The following is a 16,053-nucleotide window of genomic DNA, read 5'->3' as shown; positions in this document are numbered from 1 at the left end:
GAAAACACTATTAATGTAAGGCATTTTATGATTTCTCCTCAGTATTTCAGAATTTTTCATCTATATTTAAAGCCAATTAGCCAAAAGCCAGTTATAAAAGGATGCGACTTTGTAATTTCCATCTACACTTGAAAGGGGATTAGGGAATGCTGAGGTACTGGGAAACAACAGCACAATACTTTCCAGAGATTAGCAGATTAAGAAAGGTGACAGGGTAGCAGTGTGGAGCAACATCGTGATGTCTTTTGCATTATTTTCCTGTGTCCCTGTCTGAACAACAACTTGTCACAATGACTTGGACACTTGAATTACAAGTGTGAATTACAAGTGTACGCTCTGGTCTGCAGATAAGGTTAAAGGTAAAGAACAATTAAAAATTCTGTACAGAGATTTACATTTTATTTATATATTTTAAACAATCACAATAAGTTTAGGATTCACAAATGTTGGGGGGGGTTACAGGATCTGTAACAGACATCTGAAAACAGAAAAGCAGCTTTTAAACTTAACTGAAAGAAAAGGAAACTTAAAAGCAAAAGGGGGAACAGATCTAGTTTAATCTTGATTTCTAGCACAAACAGCTTTTGTTAAGAGTACAGCAGTGTGGTTCAGTTCAGTCAGAGAGCTTTTAGGTAGAGGCTGGATTATGGAGATACCTTTTAGTAATAGGGTATTAACATCACTAATGGTGAGGTTTTAACACTGGGGAAAACAAAAATACCTGTGCTGTTCTGACGGATGTCATATAAAGCAGAATTAGAGCGACTTCCAGCCAACTGTGGAAGAAATTAACTGCACGGTTATGATTTGAATCAGGACAAATAAGCTTGAATGTCGAATGTAAAAATATGATTCAGTCATGTACTGTTTGTTGGAGGATATCTAGTACAAAACAAAACTTTAGAAGACACTTTATTAACACTAGCACACTTGTTAGCGGAGCTGCTAATCCTGCTTTGAGAGACGGCCCTCTGATCCTGTCCTGTGATAAAGAGGTCTGTAAGTAAAAACAGTTACATTCCCTAAAGAGTGGGGCAACAAGAGGAAGCTAAACACTGAAAAATAACCATTCTGGCTGTTTAAAAGGTCACATTTTTTATCACCTGCTCTGTTTACTGTGCTGGTGTGTTACACTTCTTCATCAGGGGTTATGTCATACAAACTGCGTACAAATGCTACCGAAGCAGCTCAACAGTTACAGCCCAGTTTTACTGTGAGCACCATTATTACAATGGTGGTATAGAAGAAAACATCAAAATATTGATGTGCTCATGGAATAATATGCCCTTATACGATATAAGGCATTACTTGACATGGTAACATCACATCTACACTTTCTCAGCTCGGCTTCTTTTCAAGTGTACAGTATGATCCCATAATTTCCATTTGCTTCCCTCGCCATTACATCACCATCACCACAAAAAGAGAAAACAAATAAACTAGCTACAAATCCTTTCATGAATAAAATTGCATTATCTGTATATAGATAAAAATGTTAACAATCCCCAGAGATTGAAATATTTTATAAAGGTCCACCCTGCGAGTGCACCGCTAGAGAATTAACATCTGATGCACAGGACCAAAGGTTGTTACAGTGAAAACCACCAGCCTTCATTACCTCTACTACAGTGTCCACAGCTCATTTGTCAGGGGCTATTGTAAAACCCAGAGTTGGTATCCAAAGGTATATAGTGATCTAATGATTTCAGAGACTGTCCTTAGGGTGAAATGAGTGACGTGGTTCAGTTGTTAGCGGCGTCTGCCTGCCGAGGCCAATTCTCTTCCTCAATGCCCGAGTCGTAGTCCTCCTCTGCAGACTCCTTGGCTGGCGCTCTGAAATTCAGATGGAGATGCCAGTTCAGGTTTCAAACTACACTACATTTGAGACTCGGGGAGCTGGGCTTAGAAGGATAGTTTTTTTTAAATGGGGTATAAGGAGGTACTGATCCATAGTTGGTCTACTCCCTATAGCAGATGGCAGTCGGGACGCCCTAGTTTGGAGAAGCAGGCTGGAGTACCACCTGGAGGCTGTGAATGTAATGCTGGGGCAGCAGCAAAATTTATTTTGGTAATCTAAAACAAGAACCTTATCAGTGCTATATCAGCTATATTTAGAGTGTTTTCACTGCCTAACCTCGGCATCAGACAGCTCTAGCTGATGAGGACCAAAGTCGTTATCTAAGCTCTCTTCAAAGCCACTAGACTCCTTTGACAAAAACTCCAATTTCACATGGCAGAACACAGGAGCTGCTGGTCACTGCAGTCACACAATATCACAAACAGAGTGATGGAGGCAGTGGAGGACCATCAGCTCCTGTGTTCAGCAAAATTATTATTATTCATTTATTTATTAATTTTTGAAGCATTTATTTATTAAAGCATGTAAACCTATTCTAGTAGAATCCCAAAATAAAAATAAGATACCAAAAATGAACACATTATGGCCTCTTTAATCAAAGGAGTCTTGTGGCTTTGTAGAGAGCAAAGTCATGGCTTCAAGTTCACTGTCAGAAAGAGCTGTCTGACAGCGAGGTGAAGTGGTGAAAATCTTCTCAATATGGCAAACACTTAAACTGACTCACTTTTCTAGGTGGCTTAAGTGAGTCTGTGCAGTAGCCATCCCCATGGAGGAGTTCCTGCTAAAACACCAATCTGACCAATTGTGAGAAGCGCCATTAAACCATGTGAGCGCCTGGATTGGCATACACACCTGTAAATCATGTTGCAATATCCCCCTCTTATAAAACTAAATAACTCATTAACACCAAACTTATCAGAAAAATAAAATCACTTAAACATCTATCAGGATGATGAGAACTACCTTAAATGACAGAAACCATCTTTAGGAAATATTTATTTGGAATGTACTTCAGAGACTTTAGTTTGGCCCATGTCCCACTCACTAACATGGACGTTTAGGCCTATACTGCAGCCAGCAACCGTGGGGGCGATTGAGATATTTTGGCCTCACTTTATCGATTTACCATGTGTACAAATTAGCTAGCTGTAATGCTGTCCATCTTTACAGTCTATGATTTAAAGTATGAATCAAATTAATTTTTCCCAAAGATGGCTTCTGTCATTTGAAGTACTTCTTATCACACTGACATTTAATCAGGTGTCCATTTTTCTTATAAGTTTGGATTTAATTAGTTATTTGATGCTATAAATAAAGGAGTCTGACGTCATAATTCACAGCTATGTGAGACAATTTGTGTGCACATGATAGTAGGTGGGTGGGAAGTTGACACCCACCTACCTGCCAGATGGCAGCAGCTGTATTTGGGTTGATTTGGTTTCATTTTTGTACAGTAGGAGGAAGTGAAGATGAGTGGATCTTTATAAACAGTCTAAGGTGCCAGCATCTACTGTGTGACACACTGACTATGATTAAGTACCTCATACAACCCTACCTCCAAATACAAACCATACCTTTAGGGAATGTGATCTCTACCATGAGACACATCTAGTCCTGACCTGTGTGAGTAGAGAGACACTGACCTGATATATCTGGGTTGTGATTTTCCTTGGACAACTTCTTTATTCAGCTCAACAGCCATGATGTCAGAGTGTGGCACCTCATACATGGGCTCTAGAAGGAGCTTTTCCTATTGGAAAAATGAGGACATGTTTCATTATTGTGTTAAAATCAATTTAATTTGAACACCCTTTGCAAAAATCACATACCATGATGGATCGGAGCCCACGAGCACCAGTTTTTCTCTCCAGAGCCATCCTGGCTATGGCCCTCAAGGCATCCGGAGTCACATTGAGTTCACACTGAAACGAAAAAAATTGCAGATAATTTCAGCCATTTAAGTATAAACAGACAGACCTCTGTGAATACATCCTAAACATCAAGCTCTTTTAGATCTTTTCCAGATCTGACACTAGAAAAAAAGGTTTTTGTTTTTTTTACTCAGCTATCCATGAGACAAAAAATAGTCTGTATAGTAGATCTATGAGACTGAAAACAGTGTACAGTGATACTGGGAACTGGATTTTGCAGCTCTGGGAAGATATCACACATCTCCTTTTGAAACAAGGTAAGCAAGGTAAACAAGGTAAACATGAAAAACACTAAGTTGAAATTACAAAGTTATCACCAGGAATGTGCACTTGCAGGTGTTTCACTAAAAGATGCTGCATTGCGTTATGGCAACAAGTGAGCTGGAGGCCCCTCGCTGGTACCCCTCGCTGAGTAAACGCAGTGGTCTCATTCAAATGAATGTGGGGACTGCGTTTGTTTTACACTGCTGCTGCCTGTCTGAACAGGGCTTAACACTGTGCTAGTAACCATTATTTTAGAGCTCTTACTTTGTCCATGCTGAACAGAGCCTGGTACTGAGGCACCACAGCATTGCGTGGCTCTGTCAGAATTCGGACCAGTGTCTCTTCATCCAGGCTGTGCAGAGGAACCACCACAGGAAGACGACCAACAAACTCCGGGATCATTCCAAACTCAATCAGGTCCCTGGCCTCCACGTGCTTTAGCAGCCTGTCCTTCTCCTCGATCTCTGCCACTGTGTCTGTCTCACCGCTGGTGTTGGCCAAGTCTGCGGCTGCCGCTGCCCGGCGCCCTTTCCCCAGGTTGGAGGGAGTGCCAAAACCCAGATACTAAAGAGTCATGAAACGTGAGGATCAAGTAAGAGACAGGGATGATGACAAACAGGAGCATCAGCTGAATGTCTTTCGACAGTCTATACAAATAAGTGGAGAAACTTTGCGTTAGCCAACGTGTCATGAGCATTTTTAATATATACTTTCCTATAAGCGATGCGTATTACTGAAGGATACCTCTAGAGGGCACACAAGAGAGCTAAGGCCATATATAACTACTGCATGTGTGGGATGTAAACAACAGACATGGTGACACTTGAGGAGGTTACAATCATGTTTATGCTGAGATCAAGGCAAAAAATGCGACAGCGGTGACGTCGGTGGCCTCTAAAACAAGCCAGTCGGGACAATGGGGGGTTCCTGTCTCTTTTGCTGCCAATGCGAGAGATGGATGATGCAAAGCACCACCAGTACTTTCACGTGTCTGCTACGGTTCCACACTGCCCCTGCTGTTTTTAAACATACTGGATGTCGCATCCGAGTCGCGTTAATTTTTGAGGACGCTTGGCAGCAATCGTGCACACGCACACATGGTTAACAGCAAGTACATCTCTGGCCTTAAACGTACCTTTTCATTTTTTCTTCTGCTGATGATTCTGTCCAGTCCGTTGAAGGCACCGGATGCAACAAACAGAATGTTTGTTGTGTCTACCTGCACCGTCTCTCCTCTCAGTTTCCTGGAGTTTTTCTCAGGAACGTTGACGATGGTACCCTCCAAAAGTTTCAGCAAACCCTGACAGAGACGAGACGAAAATGAACCTCACCAACACAAGTTTAGCTCAATCAATATTAGACAAGGACAAAAAACACCGGAACTCTGCTGCTTTGTTCACTAATCCAAACTCTCTCTAAATTTTGGTCTGAGATTAATGTCCGTAAACAAGTCACATTTAAGTTTTACTTAGTGCTGCTCAGGTTGAATACTGACCTGCTGGACTCCTTCTCCTCCTACATCTCTCAGCTGATGGATTCCAGGCACACTGCCAATCTTATCAACCTCATCCAGAAACACGATACCTGCACAAGAAAAGCGTGGACAGAGCCAAGACAGCTTGAGTTTCACTTGTCACCATAACATGAGACCGTAATAAACTGTGTGTATATATTAACTTCAGATTTCAGTTTACACTATACTACACATCATTCACTTTTAATCATGTTAAAAGGTTCAAATGTGAATAAACACTCGCAGTCTCAACAGTTGCAGGGGAATGGTGAGTCACAATGTAAGAATTCCACTGTTTACTTTTGCTTACCCCAGTTTGATCCTGTGTTTTGTTTTGTTTTTTCACCTCTTCCTGCCTCTTTCCTTTTCCTCAGCATGTCCAACCTGATCCATTTCTTACATTTCTTACCCATGTAAGGAATGGATATTGGGAGTGTGATATAAATGTTCAAATTGAAACAAGTTAAGCTGAATACCGTAACTAATGTAAAAGTAAATGGTATTTAATTCTTACATGGTTAATGCCTCACTGAGAGTTTTCCACAATTTTCTGACAATAATGTTATGGAACCGTTTTATATTTATATTAAATTAGGAACAACTTAATTTTTTTTTGTGGCCAACTATCTCAGTGTGTATATAAGAGCAAATTGTCGTGAACATTGTGAAGGTGGTTCTATTGACATGACAGGACTCCCGTTCCACTAATGCATAAAAGGGTATATATAGTCAGCTGTTTGCTGCTATCAAACTGGTTTTCCTGCTGTCTTATACTCTATTTACATGTGACAATTGTTACCAGGGAAACTCTATTAAATTTTAACTGTGGGGGTTGTCTGATCTGCTATGCCTGTGTGTCTGCCTTGTCTGAAACTTGTTAAGTAGAAATTCCACCAATGTAATAATTAAGTCTTTTGAGAATCAGCATTTTTGTGACTTTGGGTCTTTTTTTTGCAAGGTATTTTGTATTGTCTACATCAGGCATGTCAAACTGGTCCACAGGGGGGCCAGTGTGGCTGCAGGTTTTGTTTCCAACCAAGTAGCAGCACACCAGACTTGACTCATTTAATCAACTGATCTCCGTCTTCAGACAGTTGATTGGTCAAACTGTGTGCTCTTGGTTGGTTGGCACAAAAACCTGCAGCCACACCGGCCCCCCTGTGGACCAGTTTGACATGCCTGGTCTACATCTTTTTTCTGCCTCTTTTTATAGCAATTGCAGAAAATGCAAGATAAAATCCATTAGAGGAACATAATCTCGAAAGATGATGGCAGGGATGACATGCATGGCAACATGCGGTATGAAGCATTTCTCTATCTTTCCACATTTAACTTTCTATCTTTTCATCATATCATCAGGGACAAAATGTATCCCGTGCAGAGGGATTAATCTCTAAATCACATGACATCCCCTGCTAATAATAGTCCTGTAAAAATAATGCTTTAAACTGTATGTTGGCTGATGGAGGATAGAGGCCATTTCTTTTCCCTTAAATGTAAATCTGCCTTGTTTGTTTAATTCATCACCTCCATCTTTTTAATTATTTTGTTTAGTTTCATCAGCAGTACTGTGTTTGTGTCAATTCCAGAATGCCTGGATAAAATGAAAGAAAACGTGAGTGCTTCAATCTTAAGACTATCTGATGTCATATTTGATTAAAATAAAAAACTTGATATTGTGAAGAAGACAACAGAGTGAATGTGTTGTAAACTGTTGCTGCTATTTGATTCTTGTTTTCAATAAAAAAGCATACAGTGTGATTGTAACATGGGAAGCTTCACTACTGTTAAAGTTGGTGCTGCTGCCCACCTTGTTGTGCTTTCTCCACAGAGTAGTTGGCATCTTGCAGCAGCTTGGCGATAACCGACTCGATGTCTTCTCCCACATAGCCAGCTTGAGTTAGTGTGGTGCAATCACATATTGCAAAAGGAACATCCAGACAACGCGCCAGCGTCTGCGCCAACAATGTTTTTCCTGTGAACATTATGAAAAGTCATGATAAAAATTCTTTTGGCCAGACGGATTCATATTTACAAATAAACCGCGTATTTGGCAGTGTAAATTTTAATAATATGAGCGTCACTGTGAAAATCTCCATTTGTCAACAACACTAACCTGAGCCAGTTGGACCTAGAAGTATGATGTTGCTCTTCTCCAGTTTAATGTCAGTGTGTGTTGAGTCCAGCACCTCTCCGCCCCTCCTCTCCTGAGGCGCCTGCTGGCTCGCTTGTTGCTGCATGGACGCTCCCAGAGCATTTCCATGAGGGCTGATCCCAGCAATCTGCAGCAGTTCTGCAACAAGCAAAGCAGGCAAGGTCACAAAAAATAACGACACAGCTGTGGGACTATATTTCACTAATCACTATAAAAACACTACGGAATGCTTTCTATTTAAAGTGCTGCACAACTTGCAGTACATTCATTGATTAAGTATGTGTCAAACTGTGCATAGAAACATTTCCATGCGCAGGCTAAAAATATGTGTGCCCTCGTCTGTGCCAGTGTGGAGTTACTCAGTGAGGAGAGCTGCACTGAAAATAGCAGAAGTACAGATGTGAATGTGGGTCACTGGGTTACTTTGTCATATTGTCTGCTCGGTCAAACATTAACAAGCACAATCGTATTGCTTCAGTTTCTATGGCTAATTTAAAAACATGGTAAATCAATAATCACTGCTCCAGAACTGGAGCTGTATTTCCTTAAACAGAGCGGTGCAGGAATGAGTCCTAAAACCTGGAAACAAGTTAGTATTTCAGTACTACCAGTTCCCTTGTCTTGAAGTCAATGAATTTTGTGAAGAGGTTTTTGGTTTGGGGCCTGAAATGAGGTCTGGGTTTATCAAGCTAAACAGATTTTCCCGTTTTGTTCTACGACATAAAATGAGTAAGTTAACACGACACTGTGAATGTTGAGGCTTTTATGTGTTTTTGAAAAGATGATTGCTAACAAGTGGCTAAATGAGACTAAAAAACATCAACATAGCTTTTCAGTCTCATTTTGGTGGCAACATCAAGTCAAGCAATTATAGTGTAATTCGTTTAGAGCCTAGCTTTTTACAACTGGTGATTGCATTTAGGCTTCAAAAATGTACAAAAACAGAGTTCATTTGTGAAGATTATCTTGCTGAACAACTCATACAATTATCATAAATATATATATTTTTCTTTTTTGCAATAATCTGCCAAGACAACCCAATTGGATTTTGATGAAGGAACCAGAGAGACATCAACCTCTGCATGGGCCTAAAAATAAATCCACCCTATAATATAAACTGCATTACATGGTGTCTTGATCAATTCTTTAATAATTTTGATTCTTTGGGCTGGTCATGAATTCGTTAGTGGAAATGACAGAACAAAGCTCTGACTGAGGAGCCACAGCAGTCTGTACATTTTGGCATTTGCGCAACTCATGAAAATAAAAACAGAAAATGCTGTTTAAGTGTCATGACTTTTTTAAGTAGCCTCTGGTTAAGATAACACAGTAAGGAGGACCAATCACTTACTTGTGAACCTGTACTCATCCTCTCGTCGTCTCATCTCTAGCTCTACAAGGAGAGGATGAAAGTGCTCAAATCAATATTATCATTAATCATTACCATTAACACATTATCACTACAGTCCTGCAAAAACATTTATACAGTTGTGTGTGATCATTATTGAACAAATGCCAAATAATACAGATTGACTCAAAACAAGTTATTAAAAGCTGCAAGCTCTCATCAATTATTTGTGAGGATTCTGAAAGCATAAAAAGCAACAAGCGCATTTGTATGTCAACCAATCATTACAGTCAGTTGTAATGCTTACACTTACTTTACTTCCTTTTTTTAAAGATTCATTTTGAAATAGTTTTTGATCAATCCCATCATATTCCAAACCCATTAGTTGTCTTATATAATCCCTCTGCCCTGTTGCATGCACCCCCTACCCCCACCTCCCTTCCTGAATTTCCTGTCTGTCTCTGCTGTCTAGTATGGAATGAAAACAAGAACTGCACCCGAAAGTAGGTCAAAGTTTGGCACTATATATATTTGATCAGAACACATTTGTCCAGACACAGAAGACAGAGAACATGGACCTTCTGTCAAAGTCAAAAGAACCTTTCTTTTTCTTTATCTCAGGAGCTTTTAGGCTCACACAAGAAAATATTTTGGCGTTTCATAAAACTTTGCAATGTTCTCTCTTATGCACTACAGTATTTACCACCTTTGAGGCCACACTGATGCTCTGCTTTAAGGATGGAAAAGCAACAGAGAATTGACTAATGTTAGTGATCAGTGGAAACCAAATTAAAACATTACATTATGTACATAGCAACTGTTTTGAATGAGTCTAATACAAACCAGAGACATTAGAGGGAAGGGAGTTACACCAATAAGCAGCAGATTAAAGCAACACCTGGAGACGACAGTGATACTGACCACGAGGTGTTAGGGAGGGCTGTTTCTCCACCTCCAACTGCTGCCGACTCCCAGCTGGGATGTTGTTGTAGATGCGCTTGTAGTGATTGTACACAGCGACTGCTAACACCTTTTTTGCATACGACTGGCCAACAACATACTTGTCGAGGTAAGCATATATCTGGGGGAAAACGGGATTCATAATTCATGAACATAGAACAGAATGACCATTAGAGCAGGATATGTAACACTATAACAAATGTGCTTTAAAATCATATTTTCACTTCCTGCTTCAATTTCTCACCTTCTTAGGAGGAGGGGGTGGTTTCTGTGCAAATGCCAGTTTCACTGCCTCCGCAGCAGATTCTGGCTCTTTGTTTAGCCCCTTCTTAGAGTCCGTTTCAGACAGAACCACGAAAAAGTGATGGCATTTCTCACATTTGACAAATCGTGTTGATGCTACAAAAGAACAAAACGCGACATATTTAATACTGAAACATTTCTCAACCGGGATAAAAGAAACAGATATTTACAGTTTAACGCATTTTCAAGGCTGCATTATTAAGCTGACTGTGACTCAAACCAAAAATAACTTTTTTTTCCTTTGTGCTGAGATGGCCAACAAAATTGTCTGCGGTCCTGACCTTTGGAAACTTGCTGATTAATCTGCATTATGCAACAGGATAAGTGTGAAAAACAAACTGCTGGAACACATGCTGCTAAGCATGATCTTTGATACATTTGCCTTCAACATATTTAAATGAATTTCTCTCTTTACAATGCACTTCACTGTGACATCTAGCAGTCTATGACCAGGCTGCACTATCAGTGACAGATGACTTGGTCACTGTGAGTCGGCAGCACATTGCTGCTTGCTTGCATCATGGAGGCAAAAACAAAACTAAGACAAACCAAAGATTGTCTTCCCATTACAGACAGATACAGACTTTACTTTCACTGCTTGATAATGTTCTGCTTGGTCTTCCAGTTTTCTGTATTGACAGCACTCTGTGTAAAAATTTACTTTTTAGATTTAAATATTAAACCAACTTCCACCTTGTCTCTGTGGGCTGAATAAGAACATGACTGACATTACTATAAACAGTATAAACCTCCTCTTAACCTGGAACGTTTATTCCAGACAATGTAAGAGCACGTATATAATATGAAAAATAATAGGAGGCTAACGTGAAAATGGAGGAGAGGGTGATTTCAATTCCAATGAGGGTGGACACTTGTGACTCATTTAAAGTGGTTGAGCTGACACATGGACACTAGTAGACACGTCCTGACCAATCATTGAGACACACTTTACAATGTCTTACAATTTCAGACAGTTATAAAACAAATCATGAAGCAAACCTCCATCTGATTTCTTACACCATCTACCACTCCAAACATCACCTCTTAGTTGAGGCAAGCAGCAGCTTATAAACTCGCACAGTTGATGATGAAATGTTGCAGAGAATGCTCTTTGGACAACAATAAACAAATCCCTTGGTGTTTTTACCTGCAAGCCTTTATTTTGACAAACTGTGCCAGGAAATTACTTTTGGTGGTTGTTTGTGGTGTACTGCATATGTGCTGTGTGTTTATTTCAGTTCACCACCACAGTTTGTACACAGTGACAATGTGAAAATTGGTTTGTTGCTTTGCATAAAAAAAAATTAAAAAAGAAAGAAAGAAAGAGAAACACACATTTCGACACAGAATCATGTATATTAATAATCCGGTCTTTTTTATCTTCTGGGGCACTATACTGTACTTTCTCTTGGTTTCTTTTTCTGTTAAGCCAGTACACACACCCTTGCACTTTTTTTCACCTCCTAATCCATGTTATTCAAAAATGTCAACCACGTTTCTCCTAGAACTCAAAACGCTACTTATTCATCGTATGTTGCCTTGTTTAAATATTTCGGAGACAATTTCTCCCAACCCGTCTTCTGCTTATTCTTTTGTTCTTTTAGTGAGTACTTTTATACTCAACAAAACATCTGTGACAGATGTGTTCCCTCAAATCCCTCAATGCCATGTTCCTTTACATCTACTCCTCTTGAGTTTAAGTGTCTACAGTTAATTTGCATCTCACATCAGATCATATGTCTTGGTAAATCGTTGTCAAATATTAACAAGTGTACTTACATACAAAGGTCTCTACATGTGTGCAAGGATCTCCACATTTAGGGCAGCGGAGTTGGCTTCCACCCTTGCCTGATCCTCCAGAGCCGGAGAGTCTCTTCCCCTCACTGATGCTTTTCTGTGTAAAAACAAATGCATCAGCACATATTAAGTTACTATCGTCTCTTCTACATACAGAGTAATGTGTAATACTACCATGGAAGAGAGACACAAATGAGATTTATCCTCCAAGAGATTACCTTTCCACCATCACTTCCACTGTCCTTTGTTGTCCCATCTTTAGCGGCATAGCAGACAGCAGTCTCTGAGAACGACCTCACCCGTACCCGGAGAGGTAAATGAGTTTCCCGAGACCCCTGACGACTCAGAGAAAACAACTGGATCCGGGAGCAGGACAATCCTGTAACAACAACATTCCTTTTGATCCCTCACAGCATTGTGATTTGTGAACATACTTTTCAAATACATGATAATGATCATGTTATTTTAAATTATATTGTTTACCAATTAATCACATTGTCCTGAATAATAATCAGGCAACAAGCGCCTAATTAAATTGTTTTAACTGCTCCCATGTGTCATGTAACTGGTCTTGACATGAGCAGTTGATAAATCCATTAGTTAGTCTACAGATAATTAATCTGCAAGTATTTTAATGTATGATCAATTATTTCCTTTTTTCCAAGTAAAAATAACAAATACTTGGCGTCCCAGCAGCTCCAATGTGAATTTTTACCCATTTTGTATGTCATATTATACCACAAAGAAAATAGGTAAATGTGTGACTAATTTATGATTTCAAACAGAATAATTTTGGGTGTTGAACTGTTTGGACATTTTTCACAACATTTATACTCTTATAATAATAATAAACTCATCATTTAATCAAGAAAATTCAAAAGTTAATTTACAATGACCATAACTGTTATTTAAAGCCACACATGTATCACTGGGGATAGTGCTTTCAGTAAGTTCACAACACATCAGATCATTAAAAAGGCAACATAATGGACTGCATTTAGTTTCTTTCCAGTTGATCACACCTCATATCATCGCGGACAATAACTAATAACCGGGGGAATAAAGTCCACAGTGTTTATAGATGCTGTAGATCTGGCACACTTTGTATTTGTCATTATGTAAGTGTGAAGTGTCCGGTTTAAGTAATAAGATAGCTTAGCTATTGCTACATAACTGTTTTTCTTGATGTTTTTCTCTACGAGTTACTACTCGATAATTTATTTCTCAAGTGTACAACTCAATTCTGGGTGATGTTACAACTACAACTTTTCTACAGCTGTTAACACTTTCAGTAACTTTTCCTCCTGCTGTTGACATTACGTGACTGACAAACAGCGGTCTGGTTAGCTGGAGACCTACTTTTCTAACTGTACCAAGTAGCACAATGTCATGCAGCTTTAGTCAGTTGGTACGATGTGTACTTTCCCTTTCTTACCTCTGTGTGCATTGTTTAGAAACAACCTGGCCGCCGAAGTACATGGACAGGACATAACTCTTCTTTTGACTGAAAATCCTAAAGAAACAAACAAACATGTAGTTAACACGGTGTACTGAGGCGAGCTGGGTGGCTAGCTTAGCCGGCGGCTAACAGACAGCCGTAGCAAACAGGAGAGGCCATTTAGCCTTAAACATTTCATAACTTCAACGTCACTGTTAGCTTAGCAAAGCAGGTCATTCACTGGCGAAGGTGGCCGTCAGTGCTGCTGACAACTGTGGCACGCAGTCGTGTTGTAACCACCTGAAATGTATTTATTTATTTGGCCATACTGAGCACCTCCTTCTGTCTGACGGTTGTAACATATAGCAACATAAACAATGTAGCTACCTAGGTTACATAAACGAGTTACTGGTAGCTGCATAAGCTAGGCCCAAGCCAGAGCTACCTGACGTTTCTGCCAGTGGAAATGACAAACACCCACGGCTCGACAGACAGCCTGTTTTGCTTAGTGGTTAATCTGCGAGGCTTGAAACAAATAAGCAGCTAGCAGTCGGGCACGCAGGCTGACGTGACTAGCTTAATTGTAACATTGCACCAACAAACGACGAGGCAACATTAAATTATTCGCTTGCTCATTTTACTCACAGGGCACGATGAAACCAGCCTTGTCTTGGCAGCCCCTTCGGAAAAACAAAATTTGCAGAGTCACTGCAGTTTCGTTCTCTCTTGTTTTAGTTTGACAGGTGTGTCCTATCGTTAATAATGCAACAGAACCTACTGCATGAAGTGTTAAGCGTTTGCCCCTGTAGGCCCGCTATCTCCAAAGTGATGTAACGCTGTTATGAACTAGGTCGGTTACCCGGCTAGCTGCTAGCTAGTGCTTTCTGGGGGTACAGTGGCTTGTAAAGGTGATTCAGTAATCAATGTAAACGGTGCACGCAATATGGCGGCTAAACTTATGTCAATGCAGTTGACAACCACCCAGATCTTTTGAGATCTAGTAATCCTCCGGGAGGCGTTAACAGGAATAGCTGCTGCTGCGTTCAAATGAGTAACGTGCAAAATTGACAAGGGTGAAGCTGTGTTGCGTTTGTGTGATGCTCGGAAATTGCAACGCTGCCCTGAACCGGAGATTAGGCTTGATGTTGTCACGATTCATAAGGCTTATTATTATTATTATTATTATTATTATTATTATTATTATTATTATTATTATTATTATTATTATTATTATCAGTAGTAGTAGTAGTAGTGCTTTTAATATACATCTCCTCTTAATCTCCTGTTCAGCTTTTTTGTACGGTAAAATTAGAAACAGCCTACCTTGCAAATCATATTTGCGCTCCTGTACATAAAACATATTTTTGTACACAGTCTGTGTGACTGGGTGAAGCATGAGGGCTTCGGCGTTCTCTAAGCAGATGAATCAACAGAGCAATAAGAAGGTGCTCTTTGGTTGTAAAAGAGACAGAGTTGCCACTGTGAATTTCTTTAAAATATTTTACCATAGCATACTCAGACTTAACAGTTTTGCCAGCATACTTATGTTCAGCTCTACGTTGTTTACAGAGCTTTACACTGGTTTACACTTCTCAGATTTAGAAAATTAACATGGCCTTTAAGTTTATTCATAGCATTGAAAATAGCCCTTTCCATTCACACGTGTGCATTATAATTAATATGAAGAAAAATGTGACATGAATTTATTTAGAGTCCCAGATATGAGTAGTGTTGCATTTCTGGTTTTCTCTTTAAACAAACCCCCTCACACCATTGAAAGACAGGCATCCTAAACCTCTAAAGTGCACCTCATCTTTGCTCATCGCTGCTCATTGGCTACATGCAGGACCAGACACACTGAGGATAAATAAGAGCCAGCAAGCAAGAAATAAGCAAGACGCTGCCTTATTTACTTCAAAAAGAGGCCATGATTTCCCTCTGGCTGTGTGATCAAGTAAATATTGTCCTCAGGATACTGAACCAAGTCACGTGACTGTTCCTAGTTTTAGTGATAGCTTTTACACCATTCTAACTAGTGTATACAATATATACACTCATGATGTACACGTGTTGATTTCCAGAGATCCCAATTTTGTACAGAATGACATGATATTTGGTCGTGGGGAATTTGAACATTTTGTCAGGACTTACAGAGCTGCAGCAGTCTACTTAAATGAATGGTATATTTATATCACAGCTATGTGACAACTGTTTCACTCACATTTGTCACAATATTCAATGTTCAAATGGATTTTTCGGGGGGGGGGTTCATGGTCCAAAAAAGTATATATACAAACAATATTTGTCCAAATGTATTATTATACACCAGGCATGTCCTAAGTCCACCTATGGGGACCCACCTAATTGTGGCCCCCTGCGTGTCTTTTAAAATATACCATATGGTGGCCCACCACACATTATTAGTTATTCAAAAAAGTTCACTTTTATTCTATTCACCTCACAATGGAATGACTTTATGATATACT

General features: G+C 39.7%; 1 protein-coding gene across 2 annotated transcripts; it reads right to left on the bottom strand.

Moving 5' to 3' along the window:
- Positions 1–377: 377 nt before the first annotated feature.
- Positions 378–14,500, bottom strand: clpxb (caseinolytic mitochondrial matrix peptidase chaperone subunit Xb). 2 transcript variants are annotated; one of them, XM_042496393.2, is made up of 15 exons: positions 14,213–14,498; positions 13,565–13,642; positions 12,348–12,508; positions 12,112–12,226; positions 10,274–10,428; positions 9,991–10,150; positions 9,073–9,114; positions 7,683–7,859; positions 7,377–7,541; positions 5,549–5,637; positions 5,189–5,353; positions 4,318–4,617; positions 3,688–3,780; positions 3,502–3,608; positions 378–1,833 (listed from the first exon to the last, which is right to left on the bottom strand). In XM_042496393.2, exons 2-15 carry the CDS (start codon positions 13,617–13,619, stop codon positions 1,743–1,745), a joined length of 1,875 nt encoding a protein of 624 aa, XP_042352327.2. In that variant the 5' UTR covers positions 13,620–13,642; positions 14,213–14,498; the 3' UTR covers positions 378–1,742. The 2 variants fall into 2 exon arrangements, with proteins under 2 accessions (XP_042352327.2, XP_042352328.2); XM_042496394.2 differs by lacking the exon at positions 9,073–9,114 and having other exon boundaries at positions 14,213–14,500.
- Between the last annotated feature and the right edge of the window lie 1,553 nt (positions 14,501–16,053).

The sequence above is a fragment of the Plectropomus leopardus genome, chromosome 7 (genome assembly GCF_026936395.1).
Source record: "Plectropomus leopardus strain MGB_pleo_1.0 chromosome 7, ASM2693639v1, whole genome shotgun sequence".
Lineage (NCBI taxonomy): Eukaryota > Metazoa > Chordata > Actinopteri > Perciformes > Serranidae > Plectropomus > Plectropomus leopardus.
Note: the sequence above shows the minus strand (reverse complement) of the source record. Positions and strands in the feature narration are given on the sequence as shown.

Bases quoted from the DNA above. Each gene is read 5' to 3' on its own strand.
- clpxb (XM_042496393.2), bottom strand. From the start codon at position 13,619: ATGTCCTGTCCATGTACTTCGGCGGCCAGGTTGTTTCTAAACAATGCA. The intron at 12,227-12,347 runs GTAATCTCTTGG...GTTTTTACACAG, and splicing joins GTGGAAGTGATGGTGGAAAG to AAAAGCATCAGTGAGGGGAA. The intron at 7,542-7,682 runs GTTAGTGTTGTT...TAATGTTCACAG, and splicing joins TCTAGGTCCAACTGGCTCAG to GAAAAACATTGTTGGCGCAG.